Source organism: Bos mutus, chromosome 5 (assembly GCF_027580195.1).
Source record: "Bos mutus isolate GX-2022 chromosome 5, NWIPB_WYAK_1.1, whole genome shotgun sequence".
Classification (NCBI taxonomy): Eukaryota; Metazoa; Chordata; class Mammalia; order Artiodactyla; family Bovidae; genus Bos; species Bos mutus.
Window position 1 is genome coordinate 44,478,014 of NC_091621.1, and position 19,687 is coordinate 44,497,700.

Below are 19,687 nucleotides of genomic sequence, written 5' to 3' on the forward strand. Positions count from 1 at the left end.
AAGAATGGTTTAACAATACTTCATTATTAATTTAATAAATAACTATAAAATAAACAGCCTACATAATCAAATGAATTCATTTAGATATCAACACAATTTAAACATTTCATATTTAATTTACCATAACAAACTAATCCAGTAAACTTTCTATATCATAATTTTTGTACCCTTAATTAGCAGTTCTTTATACTTTAATTTCTCCAGAACCTCAAAAAATAGATCCGAGTGACCCCTGGAACCCCCATCTCTGCTCCAGCTCCTGTTTAGTGAGATGTCATCACTATCACCCTCTTCCAACACCACCCCCTCACCAAGACCCCGCTCCACCAAGGAAAAAGGGACTTCAGCTTTTGAGAGTGAGTTTGGGGACGTCGTAGCCCTTCCACCATCGAAGGATCGGTTTCTGAGACAGCCAGTCTCCCCTGAAGGCGCAAGTTGAGTGCGTCGGAGGAGATGGGGTGCTTACTCCCAGAATCGCCTCCGCGGGGGCGGAGCTGCCCTGACTCGGGCCCCGCCCACTCTGGGCAGGCTTTGAGGGCGGGCGGGTCTCTGTCATCGTGGACAGGAGAGCGCCGGCCCCCCCCCCCCCCCACCCGCCGCCTCCCCTCAACTAACCCGGCTTGATCCAGCTCAGCTCTGAGGTGTTTAAGGCAGCTTTTCCGGTTAAGTCGAGCCATCTGTTACCAGCGTTGCTTCCTGGGGCGGATAGTCCACCTCGAGACACTCCAGAGACTCGGTGAGTGTGCTCCTAGGAGTCTGGGGGATGCTGTGGGCGCCAGGCTGGGCCCCAGCAGTGACTGCCTGCTAGGGACCCTGAGAACCCAGGTAAGGTCCCATGGGAAAGAGAAGACCACCCCTCTCCTTGAATCTCACTAGGATCCTCATTTAATAGTGAAGGACTTCTGTCCTCTTAAGACTCTTGCAACTCTCTGCCAGGGGGTTGTCCTCTCTCCTAGATGGATGGGATGGAAGACTCCAGCAAGGAAAAGCTCTCCCCAGGGCCAGTTGGGCAGTCACAACTGCTGGGATCCCTCCTGGGGTCCAGGGAGACACTGTTCCCCTCATCCTGTGTTACAGATGCAAACTGTGTGAGAAGGAGCCAATCACCTTCTTGGCTCCAAGATGGAAGACCAGGAGCCGACCTGGCAGAAGGGAGGGCTGGACGCGTCTGAGGCCCCATCCTGCCTGGACAGTGAGGCCTCTACCCCAAGCTGCACACTGGGGGCCCTGTACTGGGCCTGTGTCCACAATGACCCTGCCCAGCTGCAAGCCATGCTGGATGATGGGGTCTCCCCAGAGGAAGCCACCCAGGTGGATGGCAACGGGAGGGTGAGCCACCCCAGAGGGCTTTGCAGGGCAGTGAGGGTGCTGTGAGCTTCAGGGTCAGCACCCATCGCCTGGGTCCTCAGGAGGGAGTGGGTAAGAGTGGGTCTCCCCAGGGCCTAGGACATCTCTGAGACAGTTGTGGGTTAGAGGACACAGGGCCCCCAAGGAGCTCCTGGAGGAAACCACAGGGGCTGAGCTGCCCCTCCTCCAGACAGGTCTCATGGTCGCCTGCTACCATGGTTTCCAAAGTGTGGTGGCCCTGCTCAGCCGCTGTCCTTTCCTGGATGTGAACCAGCAGGACAAAGAAGGGGACACAGCCCTCATGCTGGCTGCCCAAGCAGGTGAGAGGCTGCTAACCACATCCTTAATCAGTACCCCTGCTCCAGACCCGACCATAGCCCCACACTGTCTGCAATGACGTACTCCCACCACAGACTCTGCCTTGTTGGGTGGAGGGTGGGTTTGGGGCTTTGTCATCTCTTTCTTGAGTAGCTAAGCTCAGCCCTTGGTGCCTTGTAGGCCACGTGTCTCTGGTGAGTCACCTGATCAACTACTATGCAGGCCTTGACCTGGAGCGCCGGGACCAGCGGGGACTGACCGCGCTGATGAAGGCCGCCATGCGGGATCGCTCGGAATGTGTTGCTGCCCTCCTCATGGCAGGTGCATGGGGTCTGGATCAGGATCAGTGGCCTCGAGTCCCTCCCCCATCCCTCCCCACCAGCACTGCGTGCTGTCATAGTTGCAATGAGAGAGATGGAGAAGGAAGGTCAATCCAGGCTGACCTCCTGGAGTTGGGGGGAGTGTGCTGGGGCTTCTGACAAAGCGTCTAGCTATTGAGAGCTCTGTTTACACTGTGAATGATGGTCCCAGAAAAGAAAGCTTGGGAGGATAACTGGACCAGCTAGATAACCTAATACCAAAAAAAAAAGCTGGAGTCTGGAACCAGATTCTCGAGTTCTCATCCCAGCTCTGCCACCAGCTGAGTGACTGTGGGCAAACAGCTTTCCTCTGTGAGCCTACCCAGTGTAACGAGAACGATGGCCTTCTTTGGGTTTCCAGCTCTGAGGAGCCAGGGTTCCAGGGATGCAGTGATGGGCAGTTGAGACGTAGGGGCAGTGTAGAGTTGTTCTGGGGTGAAGTCCACATGGTCTGTGGAGTCTCAGACCCTCATTACTCCATGAGGTGGGTCTACCCTCTGTTGTTCACTCTGGGGATCCCCAGCCTCCAGCTTTTCCCTTCCCCATTGCATCAGACTGGGTTTGGGCTGAGAAGGTCTGCACCCCCTCCTTTGTTTCAAAGTGACAGCCACTCCCTGCTTCCCAGGATTAGGGGCGTGTGGTGGTGAAGGGAGGAACCAGGAGTGGGAACTAGCAGGATCCCCCCTACCTGCTCCAGGGGGTGCAGCTTGACCCCCCCATTCTGGGCAACCTGTACACCATCCCTCTGGTCAGTGCCTTAGCTCAGGGGGTCTCTGTTCTACACCAGGTTTGGAGATCCCCCCAGTAGGTCTCTCTGAAATCTTTTCCCCTCGCTGGACTCCAATTTCTTCATCAGTCCTAAACCAGAGGTTGAATCTGGGGCTGGTACTGACCCTGGGCTGTAGCCACTGAGGATCCTCAGCTTCCAGCTGCAACAGGATGAGACACTATGGTTTTGCATCTAACCCAAATCAGTCCTACCACTGAAGAATCTGTCCTTCTGCAAGTCAGCAATTCCCTGTCCCACCGCATGACACTCCTGTGCCCCCCACCCCCCAGGTGCTGACCTGACAGCAGTGGATCCCGTCAGGGGAAAGACCGCCCTGGAGTGGGCATTTCTGACAGACAGCTTCGACACGGTGCAGAGGATCCGGCAGCTGCTGCGGCGGCCCCAAGTGGAGCAGCTCAGCCAGCATTATCAGCCTGAGTGGCCAGCCTTGCCCGGGCTCGTGGCCCAGGCTCAGGCCGCCCCGTCTCTCCTAGAGCGACTGCAGGCCACCTTGACCCTCCCCTTTGTCCAGTCTCCTCAGGAAGGGGGTGTCCTGGACCAACTTGTGACCATCACGACCAGCCTGGCCAGTCCTTTCCTCACCACCGCCTGCCATACCCTGTGCCCTGACCACCCCCCTGCACTGGGAACCCGAAGGAAGTCTGTTCCAGAGCTGCTAGGCACTGCCCGCCCCCTCCCCCAGCTCCCCAGCCCCCTCAGGAAGTTCCCGGCCCCCGGGTCTTCATCCCCTACCAGAGCCCTCAGGGTGTGTTGAGCATGTGCCCTCAGTGGCTCCAGCCCAGGGATAGTACCAGCCCCAGGCCCCGAGCCCCCAAGATCCTCCTCTCCAAGGCACCCTCCGCTGGCTTTCAGTGGAAGCCAGAGCTCAGGTCTTCAGGGAACCGAAGGCTGTCCCTTCCTGTCTGGAGATACCAGGAGCTCAGGATGGAGAGGAAGAGACAGGAGGAGGCCGGATTGACACAGAGCCAGGGGAAGACCGGCTAGGCTGGGCTGGGAGCAGGTAACCAGGCCCCTCCCTTAGGCTCCTTTGCCCTCTAGAGGCCCTTCAGCCTTCCCATCCACTTCTGACTATCTCTGGCTGTGTACAGGGTTATTCATACAGCATTGTTTGCAACAATAAAAGAGTGGAAAAAACCTAAATGTTCATCAATAGGAGGCTGGCTAAATTGATTCTGAGTATAAATGCTGCATAACCATATGATGTATTCTATACAGTGGCAAAACAGGAGAAGGAAGCTCTTTATATTCTGATGTGAAACTACCTTCAAGATGTATTAAGTGAAAAAAACCAAAGGGTAGGACCGTGTATATGGCATGGTACTATTTGTCAAAGCAAAATTTGCACCAGGGTAAACTTGGCTAATGCAGATATGTAGTGAGAACCAAGATTTATTTAACTACTTAATGAGTAAACCAGCAGGATGGATCAAAGGAAGAAATGAGGACTTCCCTTGTGGTCGAGTGGTTAAGAATCTACATTCCCAACACAAGAGGCCCAGGTTTGATCCCTGGTCAGGGAACAAGATTCCATGTGCTGGGACAGCCAAACAAATAATACTACAAAAATAAATTTAGAAAAAAGGAAGAAATGAAAAATTATTATTGACATTCAGGAGGAAAAAGAACTTGAATAAGATTGCAAAGTTAGATACAAAGAAATTAATTCCTACTTGGCAATAAAACCATAACTTTTTCTTTTCCTACCAGGCAAAAAAAATTGCTATTCATCAATCTTCTACAAGTTAACCTCTTTATAGAGTCTGAACACTAATCAATCAATAGCAAATCATATAGCAGTTACTTTCCCCGGCTGACCCATAGGTGGGGTTATTAGCCAGTGATCTCAAATAACTCTGAAAGGGCACTTAGTTCTTTTTGATGTGCCTTATTTGCAAGTTTTGGATATTTTTATTAGCATATTTGTTGCATAAATATATTTGCTTACTTATATGCAATAATAAAAGCAAACACTTATAACATGCTTATTATATACATTAATACATTTAACACTCCCAATAATTTTATGAGGATTTTAGCTTTGAGGGCACAAGGCACAGAGAGGGTAAGGAACTGCCAGGGTCACACAGCTAGAAACCAACATAGATCAAGACTGAGGGCCAGTTATTCCAGTTGTGGGGGCCAGACTCTTAACACCAAACCATGCTGCCTCACTGGAACCCTCCTGGAAGGAGGCATGGTGGTTTGGAGGGGAAGAAAACTGAGCAGATGATCAAGGGTAGAAGGGAGACTTTTCACTGAGTATTTTTTTTTTTTGAAACTTCAAGCTTCTTTAAAAAATAAAGTTAATTTTTTTCTAGCAGTTTTAGATTTACAGAAAAATTGTGAAGATTGTCCAGAAGGTTTCCATATACCTCACACCCAGTATCTTTTTTTATTGACACAAGTATAGTATATTTGTTAATTAATGGGTGAATATTAATACATTACTATTAGTAAAGTCCATTATGCAGATAACACCACCCTTATGGCAGAAAGTGAAGAGGAACTAAAAAGCCTCTTGAAAGAGGAGAGTGAAAAAGTTGTTTTAAAGCTCAACATTCAGAAAACTAAGATTATGGCATCTGGTCCCATCACTTCATGGGAAATAGATGGGGAAACAGTGAAAAGAGTGTCAGACTTTATTTTGGGGGGCTCCAAAATCACTGCAGATGGTGACTGCAGCCATGAAATTAAAAGACACTTACTCCTTAGAAGGAAAGTTATGACCAAACTAGATAGCATATTCAAAAGCAGAGACATTACTTTGCCAACAAAGGTCCTTCTAGTCAAGGCTATGGTTTTTCCTGTGGTCATGTATGGATGTGAGAGTTGGACTGTGAAGAAGGCTGAGCACCGAAGAATTGATGCTTTTGAACTGTGGTGTTGGAGAAGACTCTTGAGAGTCCCTTGGACTGCAAGGAGATCCAACCAGTCCATTCTGAAGGAGATCAGCCCTGGGATTTCTTTGGAAGGAATGATGCTAAAGCTGAAACTCCAGTACTTTGGCCACCTCATGCGAAGAGTTGACTCATTGGAAGACACTCTGATGCTGGAAAGGATTGGGGGCAGGAGGAGAAGGGGACGACAGAGGATGAGATGGCTGGATGGCATCACTGACTCGATGGACGTGCGTCTATGTGAACTCCGGGAGTTGGTGATGGACAGGGAGGCCTGGTGTGCTGCGATTCATGGGGTCACAAAGAGTCAGACACGACTGAGCTACTGAACTGAACTAAATTGAATTCTTAATTCAGGTTTCCTTAGTTTTTTCCTAACATCCTTTGTCTGTCTAGGATTCCTTCCATTTAGCCAAAGACTGTGACAGTTTCTCAGATTTTCCTTGTTTCCGATAACGACAGTTTTGAGGTCAGTATTTTGTAGGTGGTCCCTTAACTGGGATTTGTCTGATGTTTTTCTGAATAGACCGGGTTGTGGGTTTTTGGGAAGAAGACCACAGAGGTTATGTGCCATTCTCTTTACATACGTCCAGGGTACATATCCTATTATAAACATGACTTGACCACCTGGCTGAGGCGCTGTTTCAGGTTTCTCCACTGTGCTGTTACTCTGCCCGCCTTTCTATATTATACTGTCATTATCGGAAGCCCACACTTAAGGAGTGGAGAATTATACTCCCTTCTCTTGGGGGTGGAATATCTACATAAATTATTTGCAATTCTTCTGCACAAAATGTTTTGACTTTTTAGTCATGTATTACCAAATTTTGCAAGACTTAAAAATGAATCTGCTCTTGTGTCCATCAAAAGATGAATGAATAAAACTATGTTATGCATATATACATACGCACACAAGGGAGCACCACTATAAAAAAGAATAAAATTTTGGCATTTGCAACAACATGAATGGACTTGGAGGGCATTATGCTAAGTGAAATAAGTCAGAGAAAGACAAATGCTGCGTGAAAAATAAAAAAATAAAACATAAATTAGTGAGCATAACAAATAAGAAATAGACTCACAGATAAAGAGGATAAACTGGTGGTAACCCAAGGGAAGAGGCAAGTGCGAGGGGAAAGATGAGGTTAGGCAATTAAGAGGTACAAACTGCTGCTGCTGCTAAGTCGCTTCAGTCGTGTCCGACTCTGTGCGACCCCATAGACGGCAGCCCATCAGGCTTCCCATCCCTGGGATTCTCCAGGCAAGAACACTGGAGTAGGGTTCCATTGCCTTCTCCGAGGTACAAACTACCATGTATCAAATAAAACTACAAGGAAACACTGTATAGCACAGGGAATATAGCCAATACTTTATAATAACTATAAATGGAATATAACCTTTAAAATCGTAAATCACTATTTATACAACTGAAATTTATATAATATTGTAGTCAGTTATACCTCAATTTATTTTTTTAATTAATTTTAATTGGAGGCTAATTACTTTATAAATATTGTAGTGGTTTTTGCCATACATTGACATAAATCAGCCATGGGTGTACATGTGAATACCTCAATTTAAAACAAATAAAACAAATTTGTTCTTTAAACAGAGGAAAACACACACCCATGCTGAGGTGACAGCAACTATTAGGGTTAGATTGTGATTTCTCCTAGAAACTGTGGTGGACCAGAGTGGATTTGAGGCTAATTTTGCCATTTCCTACCTGTGTGATCCTGAATAAGACACTTAAGTTTCTCTTACCCCTCTTTTTCTCATCTGTTAATTGGGGGCAAACAGGATTATTAGAAAGATGCATTAGCTAATAAAGGTAAAGAGGATCTGTATACTGTAAAGTGCTGCCAAGAGCTGAAGTGCTATGGAAGGGTCTTGGAGAACCGAGTTTGATTGAGTTGCTTCCAAACCTCCAGAATGGAGCTAGAGTTCTTTCCTCCTCAGCCACTGCTGAAATCAAAGCCCAAGAAGCCGTCCCTGGCACTGGACATTGCAGCCAGGAAAGAACCACATGACAGGCTTGGGACAGCATGGGGGTTACATGCTTCAGCCTAGGAGCTCGCCTTTGGGCTCTGCTAAGTTATAGGAGCTTTCTAGGCCTCAAGACTCTCATATGTAGAGTGGAGGTAACATTAGCATGTGGGGCTGTTGTGAGAATTCGATGAGCAAACGCAGCTGTCTGTACCATGTGCCAAGTTGCTTTAGTCGTGTCTGATGCTTTGCAACCCCATGAACTGCAGCCCACCAGGCTCCTCTGTCCACAGGATTCTCAAGGCAAGAACACTGGAGTAGGTTGCAAAATTTTCTCTTCTGGGGATCTTCCTCACCCAGGAGTCTCTTATGGCACCTGCATTGGCAGGTAGGTTCTTTACCACTAGTGCAACCTGGAAAGCCTGTGCCTGGCCTAATTCTTGCAACCTTCCTCTTTCACAGCTGAGAAAATGGAGGCAATGTGAAGGTTAAGCTCCTGCCCAAGGTCACCAGCTGGTAAGTGGCTAAGTGGTACTTGGAGTTCAAGTCTGTGGGCTCTGGATCCCATGTCCCTTCCACTGCAGCACACACCCCCACCCACAGCCCAGGCTCCCTGGCTCTCTTGAGACTCTCCCTCCCACTTCTAACTGGCTTGAGTTTTACGAATGTGCAGGGGTGACCGTGGCATCCTCGGGGCCAGAGAACTACCCACCGTGGCTCTTGCTCCCAGCTGGCTGGCCTGGGGTAGATCTGGGCTGGGAGGTTCCATGGGCAGGCAGTCATACCTGGGCCACAGGTCATATAACATTTTCCAGCAGAGGGAGCCTTTCCACCCTGAAGAATACCCACCTGTCCATCCCTGGCCATCTCCAGGGCAGCCAGAGTCCCAGTTCAGTTCAGTTCAGTCGTTCAGTCGTGTCCGACTCTTTGCGACCCCATGAATTGCAGCATGCCAAGCCCCCCTGTCCATTACCAACTCCCGGAGTTCACTCAGACTCATGTCCATCGAGTCAGTGATGCCATCCAGCCATCTCATCCTCTGTCATCCCCTTCTCCTCCTGCCCCCAATCCCTCCCAGCATCAGAGTCTTTTGCAGTGAGTCAACTCTTCGCATGAGGTGGCCAAAGTACTGGAGTTTCAGCTTTAGCATCATTCCTTCCAAAGAAATCCCAGGGCTGATCTCCTTCAGAATGGATTGGTTGGATCTCCTTGCAGTCCAAGGGACTCTCAAGAGTCTTCTCCAACACCACAGTTCAAAAGCATCAGTTCTTCGGTGTTCAGCCTTCTTCACAGACCAACTCTCACATCCATACATGACCACAGGAAAAACCATAGCCTTGACTAGACGGACCTTAGTTGGCAAAGTAATGTCTCTGCTTTTGAATATGCTATCTAGTTTGGTCATAACTTTCCTTCCAAGGAGTAAGTGTCTTTTAATTTCATGGCTGCAGTCACCATCTGCTGTGATTTTGGAGCCCCCAAAAATAAAGTCTGACACTCTTTCCACTGTTTCCCCATCTATTTCCCATGAAGTGATGGGACCAGATGCCATGATCTTCATTTTCTGAATGTTGAGCTTTAGACCAACTTTTTCACTCTCTTCTTTCACTTTCATCAAGAGGCTTTTTAGTTCCTCTTCACTTTCTGCCATAAGGGTGGTGTCATCTGCATATCTGAGGTTATTGATATTTCTCCCGGCAATCTTGATTCCAGCTTGTGTTTCTTCCAGCCCAGCGTTTCTCATGATGTACTCTACGTAGAAGTTAAATAAGCAGGGGACAATATACAGCCTTGACATATTCCTTTTCCTATTTGGAACCAGTCTGTTGTTCCATGTCCAGTTCTAACTGTTGCTTCCTGACCTGCATACAGATTTCTCAAGAGGCAGGTCGGGTGGTCTGGTATTCTCATCTTTTTCAGAATTTTCCACAGTTTATTGTGATCCACACAGTCAAAGGCTTTGGCATATCAATAAAGCAGAAATAGATGTTTTTCTGGAACTCTCTTGCTTTTTCCATGATCCAGTGGATGTTGGCAATTTGATCTCTGGTTCCTCTGCCTTTTCTAAAACCAGCTTGAACATCTGGAAGTTCACGGTTCACGTATTGCTGAAGCCTGGCTTGGAGAATTTTGAGCATTACTTTACTAGTGTGTGAAATGAGTGCAATTGTGTGGTAGTTTGAGCCTTCTTTGGCATTGCCTTTCTTTGGGATTGGAATGAAAACTGACCTTTTCCAGTCCTGTGGCCACTGCTGAGTTTTCCAAATTTGCTGGCATATTGAGTGCAGCACTTTCACAGCATCATCTTTCAGGATTTGAAATAGCTCAGCTGGAATTCCATCACCTCCACTATCTCCACCTTACAAATAGCTGTGAAAAGAAGAGAAGCGAAAAGCAAAGGAGAAAAGGAAAGATATAAGCATCTGAATGCAGAGTTCCAAAGAATAGTAAGAAGAGATAAGAAAGCCTTCCTCAGCGATCAATGCAAAGAAATAGAGGAAAACAACAGAATGGGAAAGACTAGAGATCTCTTCAAGAAAATTAGAGATACCAAGGGAACATTTCATGCAAAGATGGGCTCGATAAAGGACAGAAATGGTATGGACCTAACAGAAGCAGAAGATATTAAGAAGAGGTGGCAAGAATACACAGAAGAACTGTACAAAAAAGATCTTCACGACGCAGATAATCACGATGGTGTGATCACTGACCTAGAGCCAGACATCCTGGAATGTGAAGTCCAGTGGGCCTTAGAAAGCCAGAGTCCCAGGTCAAGCCTTTTCTCTCTAATCCTCTAGCAGCTCCTGACAGCCCTTCAGGTCACCAGCGAGAAAAGAAGCCTAGTGGGCCACTCTACCTCTGCCGCCCTGAGTCAACCCCTCCACTAGCATCCCAGCTTCTCCACACCTTAGCCGGGCTCCTGACGCTTCCCAACTGAGTCCCCGCCAGCAGAGGCCAAGGAGCCCAGGACAAGGCCCCTGGCGATAAAGAACACAGGCCACATCAGAGCTGCCCTTCTGCAACCCGCAGACCTGGGTTTGACTCCTGGCCCGGCCTCTTATCTCTGTGACCAGGTCCTCTCCAGCCTTGGTCTCCTCCTTTGTAACATCCAGTGGTGATAATATCCAATCGCTACTTCCCAGGGTTGCTGTGCAGCCTAAACAGCGGGAGGCACGCCAGGCTTAGAGCATGGCCTGGCTCACAGTCAGCACCTGGTAAACAGCAGCTTTTGTTACTGCGCTGGGCGGCAATGGGTAAGGAAGTGGCCAAGGGGGCAGTTCTGTGGAGGGGGCCAGTGGATGTGTCCTTGGAACCCCATGGCCTCCCCTGCGAGTCTTGGATACTATTCTGGTGGCCCTTGAATGAGAATACACACTTCTCCTAGATGACCTTCTCAGACCTGCTCTCCCACAGGCAGCTCTGCAGCCTAAGCCCATTCCCAACACTGCAGCAGGCATGGCCCACCAGCATGGCAGACTGGCTCCTCCAGAGAGGACTGCAGGTTGACTGTCCTCACTGGGATGTCAGCCAGGCTTGTGGGGACTCCTGGGAAACTCTCCCCTCAGTCCTGCAAAGGCAGAAACCAATCTGTCTTCCTCACCCCTGGCTCTGGGCCTGACCCATACAGGTTCAATGAATGTGTATAGGTTCCACCAAGGCCTGGGATGGTTATTCTGTTGCTAAGTTGTATCTGACCCTTCTCTGGGATGCTCAGAGGGGCTGTTATCATCTCCCTCTTTTTTTCAGGGGCTGCCCTGGTTCCAGGAGTGGCAGTGTCCCTGGTTATTTCAGAAAACGGCCTAGGAGACCCCTTTTAGGTCAAGAGAAGGCAAGGGAGTGCATATATGTGGGGAGGACAGAGAGACCAGTTGGGGCTCATTGGTTTCTGTCCCGCTTTTCCCCACCTGGGGCACCTGGACAGGATTCCCTCCTCTCCAGCTGTCCTATTTTCCAAATGGTTGAAAACATCTTCTATGTATCATCCACCCCACCAGTCACCAGCCAGTCATGCTCTCTCTGCCTCAGAGGGCCCATGGCTTCCCAAGTTTAAGGAAGACACCACACCTGAAGGGAATATTTGCATGCAAGGCATGGGGCTGGATAGACTCTGCATCACTCGAAGTCACACAGGCAATGTCGCATGTGGACACACAGTCACCCGGGGCCCACGGGGGCCTGTGGGCACACAGGCATGGAAATATACACAGGCCCATTGGTCCACAACCTCCTAGTCACACCCGAGAAGCCACCCACACAAGCACACATAAACACCCCATCACACAGCTGCACAAACACATCTGCTCACTGGCAAAGGAAAAAATAAAGGCAGGGTCCCCCTACTCCCTGAGGTTCCTGGCCCACCCCTCCCCTTCTGATCCCCACTGCTCCCCAACGCTTTGTGGTCCCCCAGCCACCTGGCTCCACACTTGGCCTGTGTGACTGTGGTGGAGGCTGCAGAGTCTGTCTAACTGTGGGGAGCGGGAGTTGGGGGGTCGAGGGAGGTCCCAGCCTGACCCTCAAGTCCTCCCCACAGACCTGGGTACCTTCCTCAACTGTGAAATCCATGGTCCTCTCAGGGGAAGGAAAGAGGTGGGCAGATGAAGCCTAAATCCAGCTGTATGGTTATTTCCTCCACACCAGTCTTGGCTACGCCCCTCCCGTTCGTCCTACATCTGGGATCTGCCCTGGGGAACAAGGGGCAGAACCTGCAGATGAGGGAGTCCTGGAGACAAGAGGTCGCTGGGAACCCTCAGTGCCAGGCTCCCTGGCGCTGGGAAGGGCAGCGTCTGGGCACGGATGCTGGAAGGGGTAGGAAAGGGGCAGGATTTGTGGCATTTCCCCTCCAGCTGGAAACAAAGGCAGATTCCTGTGTCCCGCTCCAACAATCCGGTCCCACCCACCCGAGTGGCGGGAGCTGAAGGAAGTCCCGCTGGCCTCTGGCCTCACCCAGCCACTCGGCGTCTCTTTCAAACAATCTCTCTCCCAGCCTCCTTGTACAAAGAGGACTCCCCCTTCTCCTAGAGACCCCCCTCCTTGTACAAATACCAAGCCCTCCCCATTGGGAATGGTTCCCTTAGCCCCTCAGACTCTCTCTTCTGGCAGCAAGGATCCCCTTAATACCACTCAAGAGCCTGGCAGGCCCATTTCCCCTTGCTGGGCAACTCTGCCCACCCTCACTCCAGCAAACTCAGGCTCTGCTTCTGTTTAGAGTGGGCAAAAGCCTCGATGATCTGGGAACTCCTGTGGCATACAAAACGCTCAACCAGACCTGCGGGGTATCTTCATGTCCTGAGTCTCGATGGAACATCCTCCCAAACCAAAATCAGTGGACCCATCTTCCCCTTTTTTTCTTTGCCACGCCATGGAGCATGTGAGATCACCGACTAGGGATCGATACCACATCCTCTGCGATGGAAGCACGGAGTCTTAACCATTGGACCACCAGAGAAGTCCCCACATCTTCCTTTACTGTGGCAAAATTGGAGCTTCACTCTCCTGACGTATTGAAGAGTCAAGAGACACTGTGTGATACAAATAGAACAGGAACTAAAGGTATATTGGGCTTCCCTTGTGGCTCAGATGGTAAAAAATCCACCTCTAATGTGGGAGACTTAGGTTTGATCCCTGGAGGAGGGCATGGCAACCTCTCAGTATTCTTGCCTGGAGAATCTCCATGGACAGAGGAGCCTGGTGAGCTGCAGTCCATGGGGTTGCAAAGAGTCAGACAGGACTGAGCGACCAAGGACAAAGGTATATTGTTAAATTTACAAAAAGAATAACATATTATCAATAATTAGAAGGAAGAGAACCTAAGTGACCTAATTCTGAAGCTTTAAAATCTAGAGATAGCAGAGAGACAAATACTGCATGGGATGCCTTACATGTGGAATCTAAAAGCAAGTCAAACTCATAAAAACTGAGAGTGGAGGGGCGGAGAAATGGAGAGAGGTTGATAAAGGATACATACTTTCAGCTCTAAGGTGAATAAGGTCTGAGGATCTAATGTATAACATGGCAACTGTGACACCGAGGCCCCCTAAAACAGAGTTCCCTTACCAAGTTTATGATCAATCTCTTTATCCAAAATGCTCCCTTTCTTGTCCCCTCTGACCACAATCCTGTGATAACTGAACACCAATCAACCAGTCAGATGACTAAAATTGCTGTTGCTGATAACATCGTTCATGACTAAAACTGCTAATATAAATACCATCATTAATGTACAAACTCAGGTTGTTTCTACAGGGCAAGATGAACTAACAAACCCCAAAGCCATGAACCACCTGGCCAGAGAATCATAAACCAGAGATATGCTGAATCTCAATACTACGATTAAGAAATGTCACAGAACTGGCACAAGACGATGATTAATCCCAGCCTCTTTGTTCTTCCCCTTAAAAAACCCCTAACTCAAAGACCAAGTGGGAGGCTTGTCTTCCAGTCCCTCGCTTGGTGCCTTGCAATAATTCCTTACTTTTCTGCAAACTCCCACTGTCAGAGTTGGGTTTTCTGCACAGTGGGCACAGGAACCCTTCCCTCAGTGACAACTGTAGTTCCTAATACTGTGTTGGATAATTGAAATTAGCCGAGAGAATAGAACTTAAATTTTACTTACCTAAAAAACTTCTCACCAAAAAAAGAAATAAATAAAAGATAAATATGTGAGGTGATGGATGTGTTGATTAACTAGATGGGAAGAATCCTTTCACAATGAGTATGTATATCACATCATCATGATGTACACTTTAAATATCTTTTAAAAATCTTGCATCTTTTAAAACATTGAAGTATAGTTGATTTACAGTGTTTATACTTTAAATATCTTACAACTGTATTTGTCAGTTATACCTCAATAAACTTGAAAAAAAATCTAGAGATACAAAGTGTATGCATATTATTTAGAGTGATCGAAGTAAATGTCAGAGAACTACACAGCTTTGGGAAGGGTTTGGCCCCAGCAGGAGAGCCTGGGGATGAGAGTCGCTTCTCATGGTAAACTCTTCTGCAGAATTAAAAAAGAAAACATATTTACTTGGTGCTTATTTGGGATTTCCTGAGTTATTTTCAGAATGGCTGCCTCATCCCTCAAAGTCCTGTGCAGTGGCTCTACACTCATCTATACAACAACTCCTCAGAGTGCTATTCATACAAGAGGCAACTTTTAGCCCTGGTATTTGAACAGGTAAGGAAATTCACCTCCCTGCCACACAGCCAAGCCTCCAACCTCCTGATTCTCTGTTCATGCTGTTTATCTTGCCCCACAGCTCAGCTCCTCTCTCTCAAAACTAGGTGTCTGTGAGGGTTTTACATCTGGAAAATGAAGCTTACAGGCCTTTTTTTTTTTTTTTAATTAATTAATTTGCCTGCCCTGGATCTTAGTTGCACCACGTGGGATCTAGTTCCCTGACCAAGGATTGAACCTAGGCCTCTTTCATTGGGAGAATGGAGTCTTAGCCACTGGACCACCAGGGAAGTCCTGGGTCTTTTGTTTTTATTTGGAGAATGTGGTAGAGACAAAGTTTGCATCCCCTTCATACAGATATGGAACCTGAGGCTCACACACAGGGCCTCCAACTCTGAGGCTGGATGCTGTCCTCCAACATGGGCAGTTGGGTGGAGGAGAGTCATCCTCAAGGAGGCTCATGGGAAGGGGCAATCCACAGGTGGCTGGACTGTCAAGAGATGGTGCAGGGGCAGCCTCTTAACAGAGCCCAGTCCCTCTAGCATTGTGCGGGCACCATCTTGTCACAAACTCCTGCCCTGATGTGCTCTCGTTTCTTAAGAGATTCTCTCCTGAGATGAGTCATCTTTGGGGTTCTGGCTCTGGGTGGGCAAAGCCATCCTGAGGACATCCTGGAGGAGCTGGAGAGGAAGAGGAAGGTGACTCAGTGACAAACTGTGGTCCCTGTCTGCCAGCCTCTTCCTGAGGTGCTGGGCAGAGCTCTGGCCGCCCCACCCTCATCAAACTTAGCACTGGCCAAACTGCCTTTTCACCTGAGCTGTGGTGTCAGATCCCGGGAGCGGGCGGTTTTCTGAAACTTAGAATCAAAGAAAACAGCACACAGCTGGGAAAAGCCTTTGGGGGTATCCAGTCCAAGTCAGGCTGGCACTGAGGCCCCACTCCCCCAGGGTTACCGCTCTTGCCAGGACTCCATGGTGCCTCTGGCCTCAGCGGAGGAGACCCAAAGAGGAACATCCTCTCCCTGAAGCCCACAGAGCTGAGACTCTCTCCTATGTGCTGAGCAGGTGGATAAATGGAATCCACAGGGATCACCCCACTTCTGTGAAGAGACCCACAGTTCTTCCTTCTCTGGTACCCTGTTCTAATGTTTCCATGTCTCTCACATTTGAAAAATCCTTAGGTTGTCTGACTTTAATTTCCCACTCTACAATTAAAATGAAACCAAACCCACCTTACCCTTTGCTAACCCCCACTCACCCACCCACCCCTACCTCCTACGCCTGGCTTTTCTTTCCTACTCATCCTGGTGCAGAACTGGCTACATACTTTGTAGGGCCCAGTACAAAATGAAAATTCTAGGCTTTCTGTTCAAACATGAGTAAGAATTCTAAGATGGCAACAGCAGCGCATTAAACCCAGTGTAGGGCGCTGTGGGTCTGCACAGTTCAGTTCAGTTCAGTTCAGTTCAGTCGCTCAGTCGTGTCCGACTCTTTGCGACTCTGAATTGCAGCATGCCAGGCCTCCCTGTCCATCACCAACTCCCGGAGTTCACATAGACTCACGTCCATTGAGTCAGTGATGCCATCCAGCCATCTCATCCTCTGTCATCCCCTTCTCCTCCTGCTCCCAATCCCTCCCAGCATCAGAGTGTCTTCCAATGAGTCAACTCTTCGCATGAGGTGGCCAAAGTACTGGAGTTTCAGCTTTAGCATCATTCCTTCCAAAGAAATCCCAGGGCTGATCTTCAGAATAGACTGGTTGAATCTCCTTGCAGTCCAAGGGACTCTCAGGAGTCTTCTCCAACACCACAGTTCAAAAGCATCAATTCTTCAGCCCTCAGCCTTCATCACAGTCCAACTCTCACATCCATACATGATCACAGGAAAAACCATAGCCTTGACTAGACGGACCTTAGTTGGCAAAGTAATGTCTCTGCTTTTGAATATGCTATCTAGGTTGGTCATAACTTTCCTTCCAAGGAGTAAGCATCTTTTCATTTCATGGCTGCAGTCACCATCTGCAGTGATTTTGGAGCCCAAAAAAATAAAGTCTGACACTCTTTCCACTGTTTCCCCATCTATTTCCCATGAAGTGATGGGACCAGATGCCATGATCTTCGTTTTCTGAATGTTGAGCTTTAAGCCAACTTTTTCACTCTTCACTTTCACTTTCATCAAGAGGCTTTTTAGTTCCTCTTCACTTTCTGCCATAAGGGTGGTGTCATCTGCATATCTGAGGTTATTGATATTTCTCCCGGCAACCTTTGTTTCCAGCTTGTGCTTCTTCCAGCCCAGCGTTTCTCATGATGTACTCTGCATATAAGTTAAATAAATAGGGTGACAATATACAGCCTTGACATACTCCTTTTCCTATTTGGAACCAGTCTGTTGTTCCATGTCCAGTTCTAACTGTTGCTTCCTGACCTGCATACAGATTTCTCAAGAGGAAGGTCAGGTGGTCTGGTATTCCCATCTCTTTCAGAATTTTCCACAGTTTATTGTGATCCACAGTCAAAGGCTTTGGCATAGTCAATAAAGCAGAAATAGATGTTTTTCTGGAACTCTCTTGCTTTTTTGATGATCCAGCGGATGTTGGCAATTTGGTCTCTGGTTCCTCTGCCTTTCCTAAAACCAGCTTGAACATCTGGAAGTTCACGGTTCACATATTGCTGAAGCCTGGCTTGGAGAATTTTGAGTATTACTTTACTAGCATGGGAGATGGAGTGCAATTGTGCGGTAGTTTGAGCCTTCTTTGGCATTGCCTTTCTTTGGGATTGGAATGAAAACTGACCTTTTCCAGTCCTGTGGCCACTGCTGAGTTTTCCAGATTTGCTGGCATATTGAGTGCAGCACTTTCACAGCATCATCTTTCAGGATTTGAAATAGCTCAGCTGGAATTCCATCACCTCCACTAGCTTTGTTCATAGTGATGCTTTCTAAGGCCCACTTGACTTCACATTCCAGGATGTCTGGCTCTAGGTGAGTGATCACACCATTGTGATTATCTGGGTTGTGAAGATCTTTTTTGTATAGTTCTTCTGTGTATTCTTGCCACCTCTTCTTAATATCTTCTGCTTCTGTTAGGTCCCTACCATTTCTGTCCTTTATTGAGCCCATCTTTGCATGAAAGATGCAAAGGTTAGACACCCACAAAGTTGGCCCTGCCCTAGTGTCAGAAGCAATGCTTGAACTCAGTACTCAGCTGATCCTGAAAGTTCAGGCTGTTCAATCCCCTGCCTTCATGCCAGGCCCACATCTCCTGCCTTCCATAGGTGAGAATCTCCTTGAGAGGTCACCCCCACCTACCCTTCCTAGGATCTCCGGGCCTCAGCTTTACACACTGCTGGGAAATCCTTCTAAATGTCTAAATATAAGTCTTAGCCCTTCAGGCCTGTTTCCTTTTGTTCTGTCCTCACTGAATATAAGGAACAGCTGGTCCTTTTGAGTAATTAATTCTTGTAGACTTGGACACAGTCTGTAATTCCTTTTCCCTTTCCTCATTGGGTTGAGTCTCCAGCGCTTTTTCCAACTCTGCATCCCTCCTCTGATGTATTCCCCAGGGAGGGGAAGCACAGAGTCCCCCAGAAGCCCCAAAGAACACAAAGTCCAGAAGGCTCCATGCTCTGAAGAGGCAGGGAGACTCCAGCACTGAGGAACAGCCATTCCCCCCACCCCCCATCGGACCCTGACTTCCTCCTCCAAACCCTACTCTCCTTTTATCTGTCTCATGAGCTCTTCCTAGATAAAGCGCCCCACCCCCCCGACTCTCCCCAGCAGTGCTCAGTTCTTGTTCATCTCCATGTTTCTGTTCTCAGTGTGTGTTTCAGACTGAATGTTTTCCTTGGGGGAGCCCCCACTTCTATCTCCCAGGACAGATATCGCTGGGTTGGGATTGAAAAGGGTTTACCAGAAGCCATAGCAAGGCATGGGTGAGAGTGGGTATGAAGGATGGACACCAGCCACACTCCCAGTTCTCTAGCTAATAGAGTGCCGAAGCAGCTACTATAATCTGAAAGAGTAGATACTGTAATCCCATAGTACTTCCTATTGGCTGCAGGACACAGTTCTGCCCTGACACTGAAGTCTGGGTGTGCCTTGGTTCTGGAATTCACAATGCTCACAAGCTGTGAAGCTGCTGTGGGTGGGGGCTGGGGAGGGTTTCAGCGGAGGAAGTGAGGTCAGTCAACAATTGATGCCTGTCTGAGCCTTTAGTCATTGTCTCCCCCAGCCTCTATTCCTGTCAAAGGGTGTGTGTGTGGAGGGGGTGGCTGGAGGAGATGTCCTGGCCCATCTTACAGAATCCCCATATTAGAGCAAGACACCTTAGAAGTCTGTTCTGCTTCTAACACCCATGTCTTTCCACCTAGCTCTGAGGCCATCTTCTCCCCAGCCTTTCATTCATTATCTTAATTATACTCTCTGATGGAGGGCTTAGCCAGCCTGTGTCAGTCTGAGTCAGCTAGTGTCTTTGCTGTGAGCCAAGATAAGCATCATGTCCCTTCATTCTCCCAGCCACCCTATGAGACCAGAACTGTTTATTATGCCCATTTAGCAGATGGGAGACTGAGGGTTAGAATTAGGAGATGTGTCACTTGTCTAGGGTTACACAACTAGTCCGGATTCAGATTTCAGAGTCTTTGTGGATAATCTAGAGGCTAGGGATAAAGTGGGCTTCCCTGGTAGCTCAGACACTAAAAAATCTGCCGGCAATACTGGAGACCTGGGTTCCATCCCTGGGTTGGGAAGATTCCCTGGAGGAGGGCATGCAGCCCACTCCATTATTTTTTGCCTGGAGAATCCCCATGGAC

At 48.3% G+C, this 19,687-nt stretch overlaps 1 protein-coding gene across 1 annotated transcript; it reads left to right on the forward strand.

The window, feature by feature from the left end:
- The first annotated feature begins 618 nt into the window (after positions 1–618).
- ANKRD33 (ankyrin repeat domain 33) lies at positions 619–3,936 on the forward strand. The gene is given in 6 exon segments (XM_070369983.1): positions 619–736; positions 1,078–1,329; positions 1,538–1,667; positions 1,846–1,986; positions 3,084–3,476; positions 3,479–3,936. Coding segments are annotated over 5 exon segments (1,191 nt in total). The 5' UTR covers positions 619–736; positions 1,078–1,122; the 3' UTR covers positions 3,799–3,936.
- Positions 3,937–19,687: the final 15,751 nt, after the last annotated feature.